General features: G+C 38.6%; 1 protein-coding gene across 22 annotated transcripts in view; it reads left to right on the top strand.

Moving 5' to 3' along the window:
• NRXN1 (neurexin 1) overlaps positions 1-17,106 on the top strand; it is a 1,050,610-nt gene that overhangs the window by 983,704 nt on the left and 49,800 nt on the right. Inside the window, exons 16-17 of one of the 22 annotated variants that reach the window (XM_040993727.1) lie at positions 10,632-10,658; positions 11,060-11,068. The exons of the other annotated variants lie outside the window; for them this stretch is intronic. Coding sequence (XP_040849661.1) covers positions 10,632-10,658; positions 11,060-11,068 — 36 coding nt within the window. The remainder of the gene's footprint in view (positions 1-10,631; positions 10,659-11,059; positions 11,069-17,106) is intronic. 22 annotated transcript variants of the gene reach the window in all.

Genomic DNA, 17,106 nt, shown 5'->3' with positions numbered 1-17,106 from the left:
AGTTACACACTTATTGGAAAATAATACTTTAGGACTATTATTCCTAATTAACTAGTGGTTTGGGAAACTGTACAACTTTATATGGAAGGAAGCCTTAAAGACCAAGTCAGTGTTAAATCCTAAGTGACTTAAGAATCTTGGCTCGTTCTCAGGCAGCAAATATCTGTGGAACTGAGCAAGTAGTCTCTGAAAAGTATCCTTCCAAAACAAAGTAATTTGGGGTAAGATATTTCCCTTCAGAACATATTTTGCCCCATCCTTGAATCCACCCATACCTAAGGATACTTCAGAAAGTCCATGGAAGATATGTATTGGAAAATTATGAGTTTCAAAAGACGCTTGGCACCAAACTAAATGTATCACTTATATCCTCGTAACTTGCTCGTGAATCATCACAACCAGTTTAAAAGGTGACACTTCAGTCAGTAATTCTTACTGCAAAATCATTTCTTCTAAGAATGTATGTCAAAAGGAAGCTGATTAAATAATTCCTCCACAGAAGAACAAATCATTTACATGTTTTCCAATGTCCAGCATTCATTTAAAAAAACAGGAGTTTGAAAACGGCTTGATGGGGATGCCATTTTTTGGAAGACTCTACAAAAGAATCTGTCACATTCCTTTTCTAGATTCGGTATACTGTCTGCACCCTACACTAGATGAGCTCTTCTTGTACCACACTGACTTCTGTTGCAGCTCCCTCTTCTATTTTGATTGTCTCTCTCTTGCTTTTAGAAATTATTTTGTGATATCAAAGAGATCACCAGATAATTCAGGATAGCACACCACAGCTCCCCCATCCATCAGAATTACTAAATGAATCTTACTTGTCAAGATTTTGTCATTCAGGTTAACATTTTATAATTCAGAGATGAGTAGTCCATTGCCTTTTTCTACTTGCATTGCTGACTGCCCTTAGTTAGGAACAAACTAAATTAGCTGTTGACCCTGCCATCTTATTATTATTTATTTTATGACACAGTGTAATAGGCATGGGTGTTTCCCCTCCCCTTCTCTCTCCCACCCCCAGTGTTCTCTTCAGTCTTTTGAGTACCCTCAGAAGTCCATCATACTGCCATTGAGGAGTCTCCCAACAGTGTGGAGGCATGCTGTCATTTTGCTGTTAGACCATCCTTATATTGCAAGTACGGGGATTTACTTCTCTCTGTTTTTGCCCATGGACATATTTATTTCCACTGTATTTCCATTATACCTCCCTTTAGGTATAGCCTCCTCAGGTTGAGAGGGAAAAAAAAAGGAAAAAATTAAATACAATGAAATAGTGAGTCTTCATCTCCATGGTGTGTTGAACTCTTAGCAGGGGTATCAGTGCCATCTTTTCCTCTACATATCTAAAGATCTTGCATGTTTTAGGGGCCAAGTCAGTTACACCTGCTTCTACACTTCCTCCTGTTTTACCTTCCTTGCAGTTTCATCTTCCTCTGAAGTTTTATAATGCTGTATTTTTATTTCTCATGACTCTCATACACGAATAAATTTTATACAAAACTGGAAACAGTATGTATTCCCCCCCTTCTAACCATAACATCCTCAAGGATCTGTTCTGCATTCCATTGATTGCTGCTCATTAGGCCCACTCTCATATCTCTGCAGAGCTCCAGGCTCCTGTGGGTGCTCACCAAACATTTGTTGAAGGAATTAATGAATTTCTGGAAATTGAGGAGATTCAAAAGACTCAAGAGGACACACATTTAGGTCCTGTCAGTCTTTTCTCACTACCCTGCAGGGTGTTGCCCATACTTGAAATATATGCTGCTTTCTTTCGTTTTATTCAAATATATTGATTATTGAAAATGGTGTGGGAAATAGTAGGCTTTACCATTTTTTTGTATGATTACGTTTTGGAAGATTTTGTTTTCTCTCAGAAGATAAATTTAGGACTCAGAGGAAACTAGTTCCAACATCCCTGTAATTATCTATGACAACGTTATTAAAGTAGAGAAATTCAATTTTTAAAAGGCCCAAGGAGGATGATTTTAAGTATTCATTTTGTTTATTTATTCCTGAATGTTTAATTGGCAGAAATTACAAGTTGCCTGTCTCCCATTTTTCTCCTGTAGTGAGATCTTAAAATTGAGTTTTATGTCTTTACTGAACAGATTTGACAGGTGTTACCACCTTCCTCAATCACTGTGAAAAATGTGTATTCCTAGCTATAAGAAATCGAAGGTGTGAAGATTTGAAAGAATGATCATTTTCTCTCTCTCCCTCAGTGTTTTCATGTTACCCAGGAGTGTTTCAGTCATTCTTTTGAGCTGGGTGAAATTATTAAAGTATACCTAAGTGTGTCGATATTTCATTCTCTGGCAACACTGAATGTGATGCTTTGGTGTGGCAGAATCCTACTTCTTTCATGTCAGTGGTTTTCTTACATGGTGCTGTGAGCATAGTGAAAAAACACTGCTAAACTCTTTATTAACTTCTAGAAATTCACTCTGAAGTTTTGCCTTATACAAAGCAAAGTACTTTGTAGTTTGCTCATATCGTCAGATAGTTTAAATTTCAATGAATGTGAAAGACACACAGAAGGTGCAGATTGAGGGCTTAGGAAGCCCCTTGGACCTCCAGATGGCCATGCTGTACATCTGTGTTTCCTTGATGCAGTCCCCTTGGTTATGATGGTTTGACACAACTTGATGTCCATAATCATAGGTGATAGGCATAGGCTCTGTGAGTTACTTGTATTTTCCCCGAATTCTTACTAATACAAATCCAATATATTCTAACCCTCAAGAATCTAAGTGTATTGGATACAATAAATGCTGTTGGATATTCTGTTATTGTATTCTGTCAATGTCTGTGATATCTGTGGATTAAAATCATTCCTTTAGTGTCTTGTATTGGTATATTTACTCAATGGACCAAAAGGTGGGAAAAAAAAAGAAAGAAACCTCCTTGGGTCCTCTGAAGAGTCATTATTACTTTGGAGAAAAAAAAAATCTGGCTATCTGTAATGAAGCCTTATATCATAATAAGAAAGGCATTCATAATATACTTCATTACTACTTTTTGAGGGACTCCTGTTGTAAAAGGAAAGGAGTCCCAGTGTGTTTTAGAAGAGTGGTTACCTGCCTGTACTTGGTGACTTTGTTGATGCATTGTTCTGGAGGATAGTTCTTTCTGGGTACAGGGGCAGGGCATTAGATGATACCCTCAGATGAGCATGAGACTTGAGGCAACAGATGTCAACACAGCCCTTTCTTCTAAGAGCCAGTTGAAATATGTACATGTAGCATTCAATACAGTTGATGAGATATGGTTTGACACCATAGCAGAAGTATTTGAAGATAAAATTCATGGCCTTTAGAGTTTTTAGGTGCTTTGGTAAAAACATCACTGATCACGTAAAAATAGTTATTTGAAAGGCAGAGTGATGAGGGAGGGAAGCAGGGACGGTGGGTGGGAAGGGAGGAGATAGAGATGAGAGAGATCTACCATCTGGTGATTCACTCCACAAATGCCGGCAACAGCTGGCACTGGGTTGGCCTGAACCCAGGAACCAGAAACTCCAATCCAGATCTCCCACGTAAGTGGCACGGACTGAAGTAATGAAGGCACGTGGACAGAGAGCTGGACCAGAAGCAGGGCAGTCAGGAACGGAAGCAGCACAACAAAATTATGATGAAAATATTAGGATTTCCCACAAAGTCCTTGCCCCAACAGATGTAGAATCTCCATTTTCTGCATGTCAGGTGTACAACAGTAGCTGAATCTGCAGTAACACATGATAATCAAAGTTTGTGGTTTAGGGCCTGGTGCAATGACCGAGTGGATAAATCTTCGCCTTGCAAATATTGGCATCCCATATGATTCCTTCGTGTCCCAGTTGATCCACTTTCCATTCAGCTCTCTCTGCTAGTGGCCTGAGAAAGCAGCAGAGGGTGACCCAAAGCCTTGGAACCCTGCAGTCATGTGGGAGACCCAGAGGAAGCTCTCGACTCCTGGCTTCAGATTGACTCCTGGCTTCAGTTCTGGCATTGCAGCCTCTTGGGGAGTGAACCAATGGACAAACCTTCCTCTCTGTGTCTGCTTTTCTTTGCAAACCTGCCTTTCCAATAAAAATTAATAAATTTTTTTTTAAAAAGTTCATGGTTTACATTACAGTTTACTCTTTGTGTTAATATTCTGGGAGTTTAACAAAGGTATAATGATATATACTCATTTTTATGTTCTCATATAGTGTATAATCACTTCCCCCAAAATTTTACTTACTCTACCTATTCATTTTACCAAACCACTCTGAACAGCTAGAACTGTGGCATTTTTTTCTAGAATGTCATGCGGTTGGACAATACAATTTACAACCTTACCAGATTGGCTTTTTGTCGCTTTGGTAACATGATTAAATATTTTTCCCATGTTTTTTCATGGCTTGCTTACGCATTCATTTCTTTTTAATTTTTTAAATGACACTCCACTGTATGTACAATAGTTTATTCATTCACTTCCAGAGGGACATTTTGGTTGCTTCCACACTGTGACAGGTATGAGTAAAGCTGATGGATACATCTCTGGACAGGATTTGTATATATGTGAGTTGCCACTTCTTTTGGGTAAATCTGAAGGAGTGTGATTATCTGATAATATGTTTACAGTATGTTTACTAATGTAGGAACTGATAGTCTTCCGAAGTAACTGGAGCCATTTTACTTTCCTATCAGCAAGAATTCCACATGTTGTATGTCCTTATAGTATTCTTGTTCCAGATTTTGACAACTCTAATAGATTTGTTGTGGCTTCTAGTTTTTGAAATTATATTTCCCTGTAATATATTATATGGAACACCTTCGCATTTGCTGAATTTCATCTGTCTTACTTATATATTGAGATCCTTGTTCTGTTTGTAAATTTAGTCATTTGTTTTCTTACTGCTGAGCTCTAAGAATTATTCCTGCATTTTAGACAGCAGCTCTTTATTGGATATGTCATTTGCAACTATGTTTTTTTTCTTTGTGACTTGTATCTAAGTCCCTGGATAATGTCTCTTACAAAGCAGAAGGATATTTTAAAATTTTAATGAAGTTCAGCTTATCAATTATTTATTTTTTGGATCATGCCTTTGTTGTCATACTTAAAAAGCCAATGTCAAACCTCCAGGTTTTTTCATACCTTTTTTAATAAAAGCCAAGGTCAATCCACAACTGTCCAAATGTCAGGTCATCTCTTGGTTGAAGTTACTACTACTTATCTATCAATCATGGCTTCATTCTCACACTTACATGTCCTATAGCTATGGATCAGATTTCTTGAAATATTCAGTCCTAGTATAACTACCACATCCTGATATTATCCAATCAGAAGAAAGCCTTGCTGTGTTCAACACTCCCCAGAATCATCCAGTATAAGTCCAAACTCTGGAATGTTCTTTCCAAAACCCCTCTGATTCTCTTCATAGTCCTTCCAGATGTACATTCTTTTTTTTTTTTCTACAATCATTTAAAAATCTAACTTGTTCAGCTGAAGGTGTGTTTCTAGTCATACCTGACGGGAGGATATTGACATCAGTTCATTAATTGATGGTTCATTTTTCCACTTTCTCTAATTTGAAGGTGTACTTCATTAGAAAGAGAGCCTGTTGGCATATTCACTACTGCATCGTTATCAGCAGAGAACGAAGTAGATAAAGTTGTTAAATTCAACCCAGAGTGTCGAATGGTTTATCTGAACATTTATATGGAAATTGTTAAAAAATCTTAAGGCAGTCATTTTTAATTTCCTGTATAGTGTCAGTTCAATGCATTGTACATGCTCACAAGTGAATAGGCAGGCTTAGAACACTTTTAAAAAAACTTAGTGGGTCAAGAGCAAAACGGATTTGGAATAAAATATCTAACAGAACTCTGGTTTCTGAATTTCTACGCCTTGGGGCTCTGTGCTTTGTAATTCAACCATGAGTTTTGTTAATGTAGACACGTTAGAGCAGAAGACAAGGAGTGTGTGCTGTCCTGCGACTCAAGAGAGTCAACTCTGCTGTGTGACCTCCTTTTTTATTTCTCAGACTAGCAGCTATTTTGTGTATCAACCCAGATTTTAACAAGGAAAAGGCCCCTTTTCAGAATACACTGTTTTTCTGACAGTGTAGTCAAAACAGTTCTCTGATCACCGAGGCAATGGCAGGCACTGAATCTTTCTCCATGAATTCCTCAGATTAGTAGATAATAGAACCATTTTGCGGGAGTCAAAGAAATTATTTGTTTTGTCACAAAGACTTTAAATTAGGAAGATTATTTTACTCCTTAATATATATTTTCCTGAAGATCTTATTTTGCAACAATTCACAGGGGTGACTGTACAATCTTTAATTCCCAATTACTATGTGAGTATCTCTCAAAGAATCTGACTTTGAAACACAAAAAAATTATTAATGTTCCTATTTGTTACATCTGTGTTTCCATTTATAATAATATGAAACAGTAGCTTCTGATCAATTCAAACTATCATTTTCTTCTGCATTATTAGGTTTAAATTGTTTAGTTATTGTAAAATTACAACTTATGTGGAAATACACAAGTTTATCAGTCATTCAAATACTGCTTAGCTCATATGTCAAGGCCAATTTTCAATGGAAAAAGAAACAAAATAACAACTTGCATAAAATTCTAGCTTCTCTTTTTACCTTTGTCTCTTTCTAAAGTCACAGCTGCCTAGGAAAATAATTTTGTTTCGTCTTTAAGAAGTTCAGATACAGGGAGCTTCTCTTTCTGTTGAGGTAGATGTTGATTTAAGAGGTCCATAATCCAACAAGCCCTATAGGTAGTAATATATCATACATTTCAAATGTCATTAATGGGGCCACAAGACATTATGGATTTTAAGTCCATCCATAGATGAATTAATTGATACTACATGCTAATATATGGTGTGGTTCCTGGCAGTACTACCACAAGCTGCAAAATAATAACTAAGATTTATGACACATTGGTTTCTACTCCATTAAGGTGCATTCTACTAGGAAAGCACTAATGGAATATAGATGTATATTAGTTATCATGATATAATTATTTTAAATATACATTTATTCATCTAGTTGAGAAAGAGAGAGAGGAAGGGAAAGATTTTCCATCTACTGACTCATGTGTGAAATGGTCACAACAGCCAGGACTGGGCCTGGAAATCTATTTGGTTCTCCTCCGTGGATGGCAGTGACTCAGCACGTGGACAGCCTTCTGCTGCCTCCCTGTTGTATCAGTAGGGAGCTGGATCAGAAGCACAGTAACTGAGACCCGGACTGATCTGAGATGCTGAAACCACTGTGCTTCCGCTACCATATCACAATGTATAATAAGTAATGCAGTCTCTAATAAAAGAGCAGTTCTAAAAGTATGATCCAGGTAGCCCTGAGTAACTAAGAACAGAGTGTGGGCAAAACTTGCCAAATACTTTGAGTGAGGGCAAGGCTATTCTCATAACAACAGTGCAACTCAGGTTACATTTTTATACTTTCCATCCTTCATCAGAGTACATTTGGTTCTTCGGAGATTTGTGACATGCAACAGGTTGCAGAAACAGATATCAGTATCTATGTGTCTTTAACAAGAGATTTACATGGTTTTGTAAGATATTTAATAATATTCTTTAAACATTTATGTTTTGTGGGACTGTACATTGTGGCACTTCAGGATATGATGTTGATTAGGGTTAGGGTTAAGGTTACGGTTAGGGCATAGCATATTGGATTGACAATTTGAGTTGCAGTTGCTGTATTTCCTATCCAGTTTTCTGCCAATGCACCTGGGAAGGCAGTGGACAGTGGTCCAATGTACGGGTCCTTACCAGCCATATGGAAGACCAGGATGGAGTTCCTGCTTCCTAGTGTCAGCCTTAACCAGCCCTGACTGTTCAATCATTTGTGAAGTGAATCAGAAAATGGAAGCTCTGTCTGTCTCTACATTTCCCTCTCTCTGTGACCCTGCCTTTCAAATAACTACTGTTTTGAAAACTATTTGTTTTCAAAGAGAGTTATTTAAAATTTCCATGTATGTTATAATTAATAGCTTTATTTTTTCATTTTCAAATGAGATGTTAAATATTTACTTTCACACTTAAGTTCATTTTAAAGAAGATTCATTGATATATTTGAAAGGCAGAGTTGCAAAGAGAAAGGTAAAAATAAATCTTACATCCACTGGTTTACTCCCCACATGACTGCATTGGCCAAGGCTTGGCCAGACCGAAGCCGTGAACTCCAGGGCTCCCAAGTGGGTGCTCAGACTTGAACACTTGGGTTGTCTTCCATGACTTTCCTAGGCACATTAGCAGAGAGCTGGATTGTATATGGAGCTTGCAGGACACAAACCTATGCCAGATGGAATGCAGGCATTGAAGGGGATGGTTTAACCCACTGAATCACAAAGACAGACCTATATTTAATTTCTAAAAGAATGAATACCCATTATAAAGCCTAGACAAGCAGTATACCTTTGAAAGTCTCTAACAATTTTTAAGAAGTCCAAAATTTTGAGAAGTGCTACTTTGAGAAGTGTTTTATTGTATATGATGAACATGTGCCTCTTCTATTTTGTAGGATTCTGAACAAACTATTACTTCATTTAGATCCAGGTCTCATTAAGTGAACATCCTTCTAAATTTCCTGCAATTTTATGTCATGTCTTCTTGTTCTTATGTGGTAGTGGTCTGTAGAATATCATATATTTTCTTCTCAGGGATGAGCATCTGATCCCACTAATCAAGCCTATGTTTTTTAGGTCATGGAGTGTTACAATCATTTGTTGCATATTGGTTTGTCTCAATCTTATGTTAAATGCACTGTAAACTGCATATTATCAATAATAGTTTCACTTCCAGAGTTGAGTTAATAACTAAGCTTATTGTTTGATTTAAGTAATAATCAGTGCAGAGTCAAAATTATGCCTATAATAGCCTCACTCTCATGCTCTTTCATTATGGTATGCTTCAGTGGTATATGGCCAGCTTTGTTGGAATATGCCTGGCAGTATGGTATGCTGGGGAACTTCATTTGTCTTATTTGTCACTGAGCAAGTGGGTGGTATATCTCTAAAGCAATTACTGTGCCATTTATACGAGTGGCTAAATTCAATACACACTAATGGCTATTGTTTTCAGTTGATCTAACTAGAGCTCATGGATAGATGACAACTGACATAAAGCCTAGCATTTTGCAAAGGGTGCAGGCAAAATCTACTACATTCCAAAATAAAATATAGCATTTTCCCCAGACTTAGCATGAGACTATAGATTTAAAAATTGTAAAGAAAGAAAATTTAAGAACTGTATTTGCCAAGTTGAAACATTTGATTGTCTTTGCACAAAGGATGCTAATTGTTCCCATAGAAGTGAATTATATTAAAAGGAGATTATATAGACTTAGAATTGAAGTAATAAGTGGAATTCCTAGAAGTAACTTCTTCATTTTAGTAATGAACAATTGTTGCTATTATTTATTGTCTGCAAAGGATTTGCCAGTGTGCTCATTCATACTTTATGGAAATTTCATGAAAGGATATATCATTTCTTCTGTTACATATGAAGAATTCAGGGTTTTCTCTCCCCACTAATTTACTGTCTTCCCTCTAGCGAACATTTTACATGCATTTTGATTAACCAAATTGATTCAATCTTTTCATTTCACAGAAAGGACACCTCAGCAGAGACAGAGTAAATAGTATGCAAAAAAAAAATCAGAAAATCAGAAGTAAAATTTAAATGCCCTCATTGTTTTCCTAGTGTGAATATTCAGCTGGGTTGTGGTTCCCATTGGTAAGCATGGGGCTGGAATGGGAGCCACATTCTGGTCTGAACATGGCTGCAGCAGACTTTGGACAAGTATGGACTGGGACTCAGAGCGCTCGACTGAGCTAGACCCCAGAACCCGCTGGTGCTCATGAGGACCGGGCTAGGTATAAGATGGACTAGGCTGGGTTTTTGCTCCTGCTAAGCCATGTGTGAGCTGTGTCTGTGTGTGGACCAGGCTAGACTGGGCTGTAACACCCAACAATAATAACCAGAATGGGTTGAAGGCCAGTCAGGAAAAGCCATTGTTCCTGCTAGGTCAGGAGGTAGACTGAGTAGGGCTGGCTCATGGACCCACCTGTGTGAGCGAGATCTAGCATTGGGAGGGGTTCTGATAGAGGAGCCTGGGAAACTTCTCTGTCAGAACACAGCCCATAGAGATGAACACAAGAATCATGATAGGGAGCAGCCCAAACAAGGCCAGGGAACAGTACCCAGCAGCATACATGTGGCACAGATCAGAAGCAAACCAGGCAGAGTCAGTTCATATAACCCACTGGTGAATGCAAGCACCAGAATGGAGTGTGAGTCGGGCCATGTTTGGTCGCAACACACACCAGTACACAGGGGACTTGGACTGGGTGCCTGCTGGGCTGGGCTAGCCTATAGCCCCCACATGCATGAGCTGGAATTTGGAGTGGGCTGGGCCAGGCCAGGCTATAGCACCCACTGGAAAAGGCTAAGGTGAGGCAGACCATGCCAGACCGGGCCGAGGCAACCAACCAGCTATGCAAGACCCAAGAGTGGAGGTGAGGGGGCAGAGCTGGTAGGAGGAATACAGAGGGCTCTCCTGCTGGATAACCACTCCCACTGGATAGCATGAGATGGCATGGTGGCAGACCAGACCCCACAGAAGTACAACACTTGTTGGCCTCAAGTGAGCTGGATCAGCAAAAAGCCAGGCTGGGTTGACAGATCCTACTGGTGGAGTGTAAGTAGAGTGGGTGTGGGCTGATTGGGCTTTGCCACAACATCAGCTAGCAGTTGCTAGCACAGGGGTGCTAATTCTGTCAAGTTAAGCTGCAGGACCACCTGGAGAGTGCATGATCCTGGAGTGGGAGTGGGCACAGTAGAGAAACAGTGGGCACCTCCCTCTTGGGTTGCCACTCCCACTGGTGAGCATGAAAGCCATGCCTGGGGCAGGCATGGCTAGACAGAGAGTGGTACCCACTGACACAGGTGTGGGGCTGGATAGGTGGAGTGGTTGAGTTGAACTGGGCTTTAATGCCCGTTGACATGCATGAGAGCTCAATGGGATGAGAGACAGATTGAACCAGTCTGCTGTACATGCTAGCAAGCATGAGAACCAGGGCAAGGGGCAGGATTGGTGGGGGTTATTGTGGGTCACTCTGACTAGACTTCACTTCCCAATGGTGTATGTAAGGCTGAGTGTGTGGTGGGCAGGGTCAGGATGTACTATAACACCCACTGATTTGTATAGAAGACAGAGCTGGAGGCAGAACTGGCCCAGCAGTTGCAACCACCAGCATATGCAAAGGTTGATAGGGGTGACAGACTGTGCCAGACCCTGTACTGGCAAGCACACTCAAGAATCTGGTCTGGGATCACTTCAGGCGAAATTTCCCTGGGGATCCTTCCGATTAAACTGCCAGACTCAGAATCCCAACAGTGAAGAGAATTATATGTTCCATGGCCTGACCAAGGAGTGTATGTGTCAAAGCTGAGCCTCCTCAAGTGGCTCAGATGGAGCAGTGGACAGCTTATCCAGGTGGACATGGAGGATATGTTAGTACATTGGAGCCTGTAGAGGTCACCTGGTACCACAACAGAAGACAGAAGAAATTGATCAGCTATCCCAGTCAAATGTTGGCAATGAAAATCTGGGCAACGGGAGATGCTAAGGTGGACTATGTCAGCCAGCAGATACTGAAGAGATTTTATTGTGCTTGGAATGGTGAGATTGGCAACAATTCAGAACGGTTGAACTGTCGAAACCACTTGAGCGGTGCCCTTAGAGCACGCCCCACACTGGGGACCCTGGGGTGGCTGGGAGGATGGCTGTGACTTCTCTCTTTGTCTCTTGAATTCCCCCAGGTACAGGAAGGAAAAAAGAGAATGCGCAAAGAATGGCCTTACCCACTTTCCTATAGCACATCAACTATGTAAAGATCATCAAATTAAAAAAAAAAAACATATGATGGAAGCTTTAGACTACAAAATACGTAAAATTTGTGTGCCAGAATGTGAATTATATGCATGTATTATAAAAGACTATATAAAAACCAGAATGCTCTTTAGACAAGATGGCCTACAATAGAGTTGGTGAATGAAAGCAGTTTTACCCATGCATACAGCCATTTGATAGATTGGGCTTCATACTGACACAGCCATTTATTCTGCACTTGGTTAAGAAGAATTCACTAATTGTCAGTGTGCCCAGCCTCTGTGCTCGAGGCTGTTTTCCAAGAAGTGGAAGAAGGCTCTTCCTCTGAGATACTAATAATCTGGAAAGAAGAAAAGGGAAGATGAACATGACTGCAAATGTAGAACCATTTGATAAGTGCTAAATATGGCATTATATCAAAGCACTATGGGAACACAGTGAAAATAATGAGTAACTCTGGCTAAGGAGGTTTGGGAAGATTGCAAGAAAGAATAGCATTTAAGTTTGGTGCAACACAATGTGTAGGAGTGTACCAGAACTTTTTTAAAATGGGAAAAGGGCATCCCCAGATAGGAAAGACAACATGTTCACACCAGCGAAGATATAATAGAACAGAGCATACTGGAGACAACGTGAGAATTAGAACAAGCCTTTTGAAAAGTAGTTTGGCAGACTGTTTCAAGATCTATAAAAACACTTATATCTTTGGTCCCATAATCTCACTTGTGAAAATTTGTTATAAAAAATATACAAAGGAAGGAAAGTATCATTTGTAATAGAAATACATACCAGAAATGTCCCCCATTATAAAAATTACAGAATATTTATGTAAATTATAATATATGTTTCATTACCATATTGCTGTTGTAATATTGATCATTTCTAAATCAAGAAGAAAAATGTGTTTTGCACCATACTTACTTACAAGACAATACAAAACTGGACATTTATGATCACGGTTATTTAAGATGAAGTAATAAACTGATAAAGACAGAAGAATTCAGGCAACAGCCTCCACAACAGTAATGACAAGATATTTTGTTTCAGTTTTGGAATAATGAGTAATTTGAAAAATATTTACATTTACTTTATTGTGGCCAAATCATTTACTAATACAGTTACATTTTTGTTATTATACATGTGTTTGTAAGCCCCTTAGTTAAAAAATTTTTTAAAAACCCTATCATTTATACTGTTTTTAAAGGAAAGCAATTTTAAGCCGAATGCCATGACCATAATAATTAGCTTTTCAAGACATAATTTTAAATGCAGCTTATTATAGGAAGTATTTTCAGAGTCCAACTATCCCATCATTCCTAATTTTTCTCAAGATTAACCTTGTAAGCCTCTTGTGTTGTAATGCTTGAATCGGATAATACAGCATGCCCAGTAGCTGTCACATAGGGCGGAAAGGTGACGAATGAGGGGACCGTATCAAGCAGAGTGTACAAAGCAAAATAAGATCCCGTGCTACCTGCATCACACTGACCTGGAGTAAATGTTCCACATGCAGTTTCCTCTGTTGGCTAGAAATTATAATTTCCTAAATCAGATGGGTCCAGAAACTTTGCATTTTATATTATACATCCTGATTCTTGGGCACCTTGAATTTCAAAACAACTGCCATGAAATACCGAATCCACAGGGGGAAAAAAATGAATCTATTGATGGAATTTTCGTGTAGAACATTGCTATTTTCAATCCAAGTTGAGATTTTTGTCTAACTCTGGTTTCACGTTTGTGCTCATGAACCATATCCACTCCTGGTCTTGGGTTCTACGTGAGCATAGGCTTGTGTTCATGCAGTGGGCTAAGGGCTTACTGGTGACCTTCTGAATAGATTTCATTTCTAGGTCATTCTTGCTGCTTAAATATCACCGTGTAGTGCATGATGAAGAGGGGAGACGGGGAGAAGTGGATTCAGACTGAAAGCTGTACTCACTGACAAAAGTTTTACGAATTGTTTCTTAATGTACATATACTACATGTAAGGGTTTGTGTTCTTTTCCTCCAGCCTTCCTCTTTTACTTCCTTCTTTTGTTCCTCTTTTATCGTCTAAGGAATTTGACCACGAATTGCGAAAAATAATTTGTTCCCCATGTTTGGCTTAGTAAAAGGCATTGTCCTCCTCATGATACCCTGAAAAATTTAGTTCTTATTATCTTTGTCCCTCAGGTCTTATAGTTGAATCAAAACGGATCATTAGCCATAGTTCTATCAAAGTAAAACGAGCATGTCAGATGCTCCACATTTCAGAAAATGTGAAAGATGAAGCCATGAGTGTCAGTATCAATCCTAAAGAGGTTAGTCTGAAAGCAGCGTGTTCTAGCACACTTACGCTTTGATCTCAAACTCTGTAACCTAAAAAGGAATGATCAGAAAAAGTGACCAGAGGATTTGTGCATGGTGCATTCTTGGTTTGTCTGCAAGAATCATTGTTCTATGTGAAGCACTGTGGATTTTTTAGTAGATTTATCATCAAAATTGGGGTAACTTTGATCTAAATTCAGTTGGTTTTGATCTTATAAAGAAAAAACTTACCTCTCTCAAGAGGTCTAGAAAGCTAACCTCGGTTCAGTCAAATCCCTGTAATGTGCAAAATAATCCTGACTGCTATCTGCACATTCAGGTTTTCTAACGATAGCAATAAAGCGAGGGATGGATTCACCTAACAGGACCATGCCTGGTTATGGGTATGAAATGGTCATCTCTTTCTTAATACTACTATTTCCACATTTCTTCTGTGCACATTAATTAATCTTCTTTGCTCAAATATCTGTGTTATGATGATATTCTTTGTTTTATAAAATTCAGTTTGTGGATTAAATCACTTTTTTTTCTGCTGTTAAGCTGCCTTCTATTCGAATTTATTTCTTGATAAGCATGTTCCCACCGTATATGTATTTCCCATTTCTATTCCTTAGAAACCTTAATTTACATGCTTTTCCTAAAGAAAAATTCTGAATTGGAAAAATCAAAGATGGTCTCAAGGTACTTAAGTATAGAGGTAGAATACTTATTAACAATGCAGACACATACCTATGTAAGTCGGAAATGGAATACATTTCTAAGGATGTTGACAGAAATCTGGATATTTGCTGTGTTCCTTATTGATTTTTGTGTATAGCACACTTAGCAAGACTTCTAGAGCTCTAAGAGGTAGTTACAATTTGGAAAGAATCGTTTAATATGTAGTCAGTAGATATTCAGCTCCTAGCTCCATAAATGTGAATGCTATTTCAGTACCTCTGAGTGTATTTTTTTTTAGTTTTTAGCATTGGTGTAATAATTGTTATAGTGTACTAGTTGGAAAGATTATGTGGAAGCTATGGTTTTTTTTTTTCTTGAAACACATTCCCAGAGAAATAGTAACTGTAAAACGAAATTAAACTCACAAGAATAAAATAACAGGAAGAAAAGTATAAGATGATGTGAAATTGTACTCATTTGAACATTAATTCCCTTCTTAGCCCTAAAGAATACTTATAAATATTAAATTAGCAGTTGACAGTTTAGTGTTACCCCATAGCCTCAACCAGTGTTGCCACTGCCAAGGGGACAAAACAAAAAAGATAATAAAAATTTAAAGCAAAGACCAGCTGCTGTGATTTTCCACTACTATTTTTACCTTGCCTTAACAAAATGAGAAAGTGCAAACTACTTCCTTGTACTATAGTTTGTCTCAGCTGAATCTAATGTCCTGACATATGTATTTCAAAAATCATCCATGTCTTCTGTTTCCCGTGCAACATGACTAAGATGCAAAGGCAAGAGAGAATTTGCATTTAAAAAAAATAATCAGTTCTTCTGAGAGGAAAATTCTCAAAGCTTCTCATTTTGTATTTCACAGCCTGTAAATACTCATTGACATATTTTACAAGGTTATACACTCTTTCCTGGATAGTGGAGGCTCTTACTGCCTTAAGCCAACATTCATGATAGTGATAGGCAGTTTTATAGCTTTTTGTTCCCCCTTCTTTGACATTAATTTCTCCCCTCCAATTAAATTTTCCTCCAGCTAATAATTGTGGTTTTGCAATGTGTCTTGTAACTTGAAAATTATATTGAATGTAATGTAAGGATTGTCACTGACGTGTAACTTAAGCCAAGTGATTTCATCTCTCTCCAATCACAATCCATCATGCATAAAATGAACTTGCACCAACTGAGCTGTAAAACCTCTTGAAGTCATAAAAATATATCCACCTTTTAGAAAACAGTGACATGAAATGTTCTCCCACACCACAGGATATGTGATCATATCTCTGAATCTATGGCTGTCTTTTATCATAACCATGGCCTCTGTTTCTCTTTATTGTGTTCTGTCTTCTCGCTCTGTTTTATGCCCTAACTAGGCTCCTTTCCTGTAGCGTTCCCTGTGTTCCAGAGCATGTGTGTGGCTCCAGGCTGCTCCGATGTCCTGGTGTCTCAGGTGGCCCTCTAGCTGCACCCTGCTGTGCTGTGTACTTCAGGCACGGGGAAGTATGGGAATTCGCATGTCAGAGTCAAGAGACCCTGATCCTGAGAACTGTGCTGCAGAAACCTCAACCACACATAGAAAGGCTTGATGGGAGCCTGAGGACAAGGACTGTAGGCAATTTCTGCAAACATAATGGCATTTTGCCTCATCTGCAAGTGTGATATAAGGTGGTGGAAGACAGTACTTGTTCACTTTTCAACCTAAGAAATGTAATCTAGGGGTGACAAAAGCTCCCTGCTCTTCTCTCCTCACAGCTCTTCTTCTCCTCCCTTTTCTGGCCATGTCTTGAAAATGCACATATTATGGGTAAGAATAAAAGCCTCTAGTCATTTTGACCATGCATTTCAAGAAGAATAATATCTCACTTTGCTATTTGATTAAAAAAAAAAGCTGTGAGATTCATATCATTTATTTTAGCAGCAGCATTCAGCAACCTGTACTCTAACAGTCTACCACATGGCATCCTTGTCACCACACCCTGGATTGTTCTGCAATCTCTTTGTCCTCCTTTGTGGTCTCTTCTTTTTCATTGTAAATTAATAACTATAAAGAGATCAGGGTGTCTTGGCAGGGTCCTTAGTCTTCTGTTCTCCATCTATACTTATTTTCTTGCTATTTTATAGTAATACTTCTCCAAATAAAATGCATTCTTAAATGTATATGTATATATTATATATTTTATATATTAAATATACGTGTTGATATGTAA

This window comes from Ochotona curzoniae, unplaced genomic scaffold (genome assembly GCF_017591425.1).
Source record: "Ochotona curzoniae isolate NIBS_2020 unplaced genomic scaffold, NIBS_Ocur_1.0 contig_883, whole genome shotgun sequence".
NCBI classification, from domain to species: Eukaryota; Metazoa; Chordata; class Mammalia; order Lagomorpha; family Ochotonidae; genus Ochotona; species Ochotona curzoniae.
The sequence above is the reverse complement of the archived record's forward strand: the minus strand, read 5'-3'. Positions and strand labels throughout refer to the sequence as shown.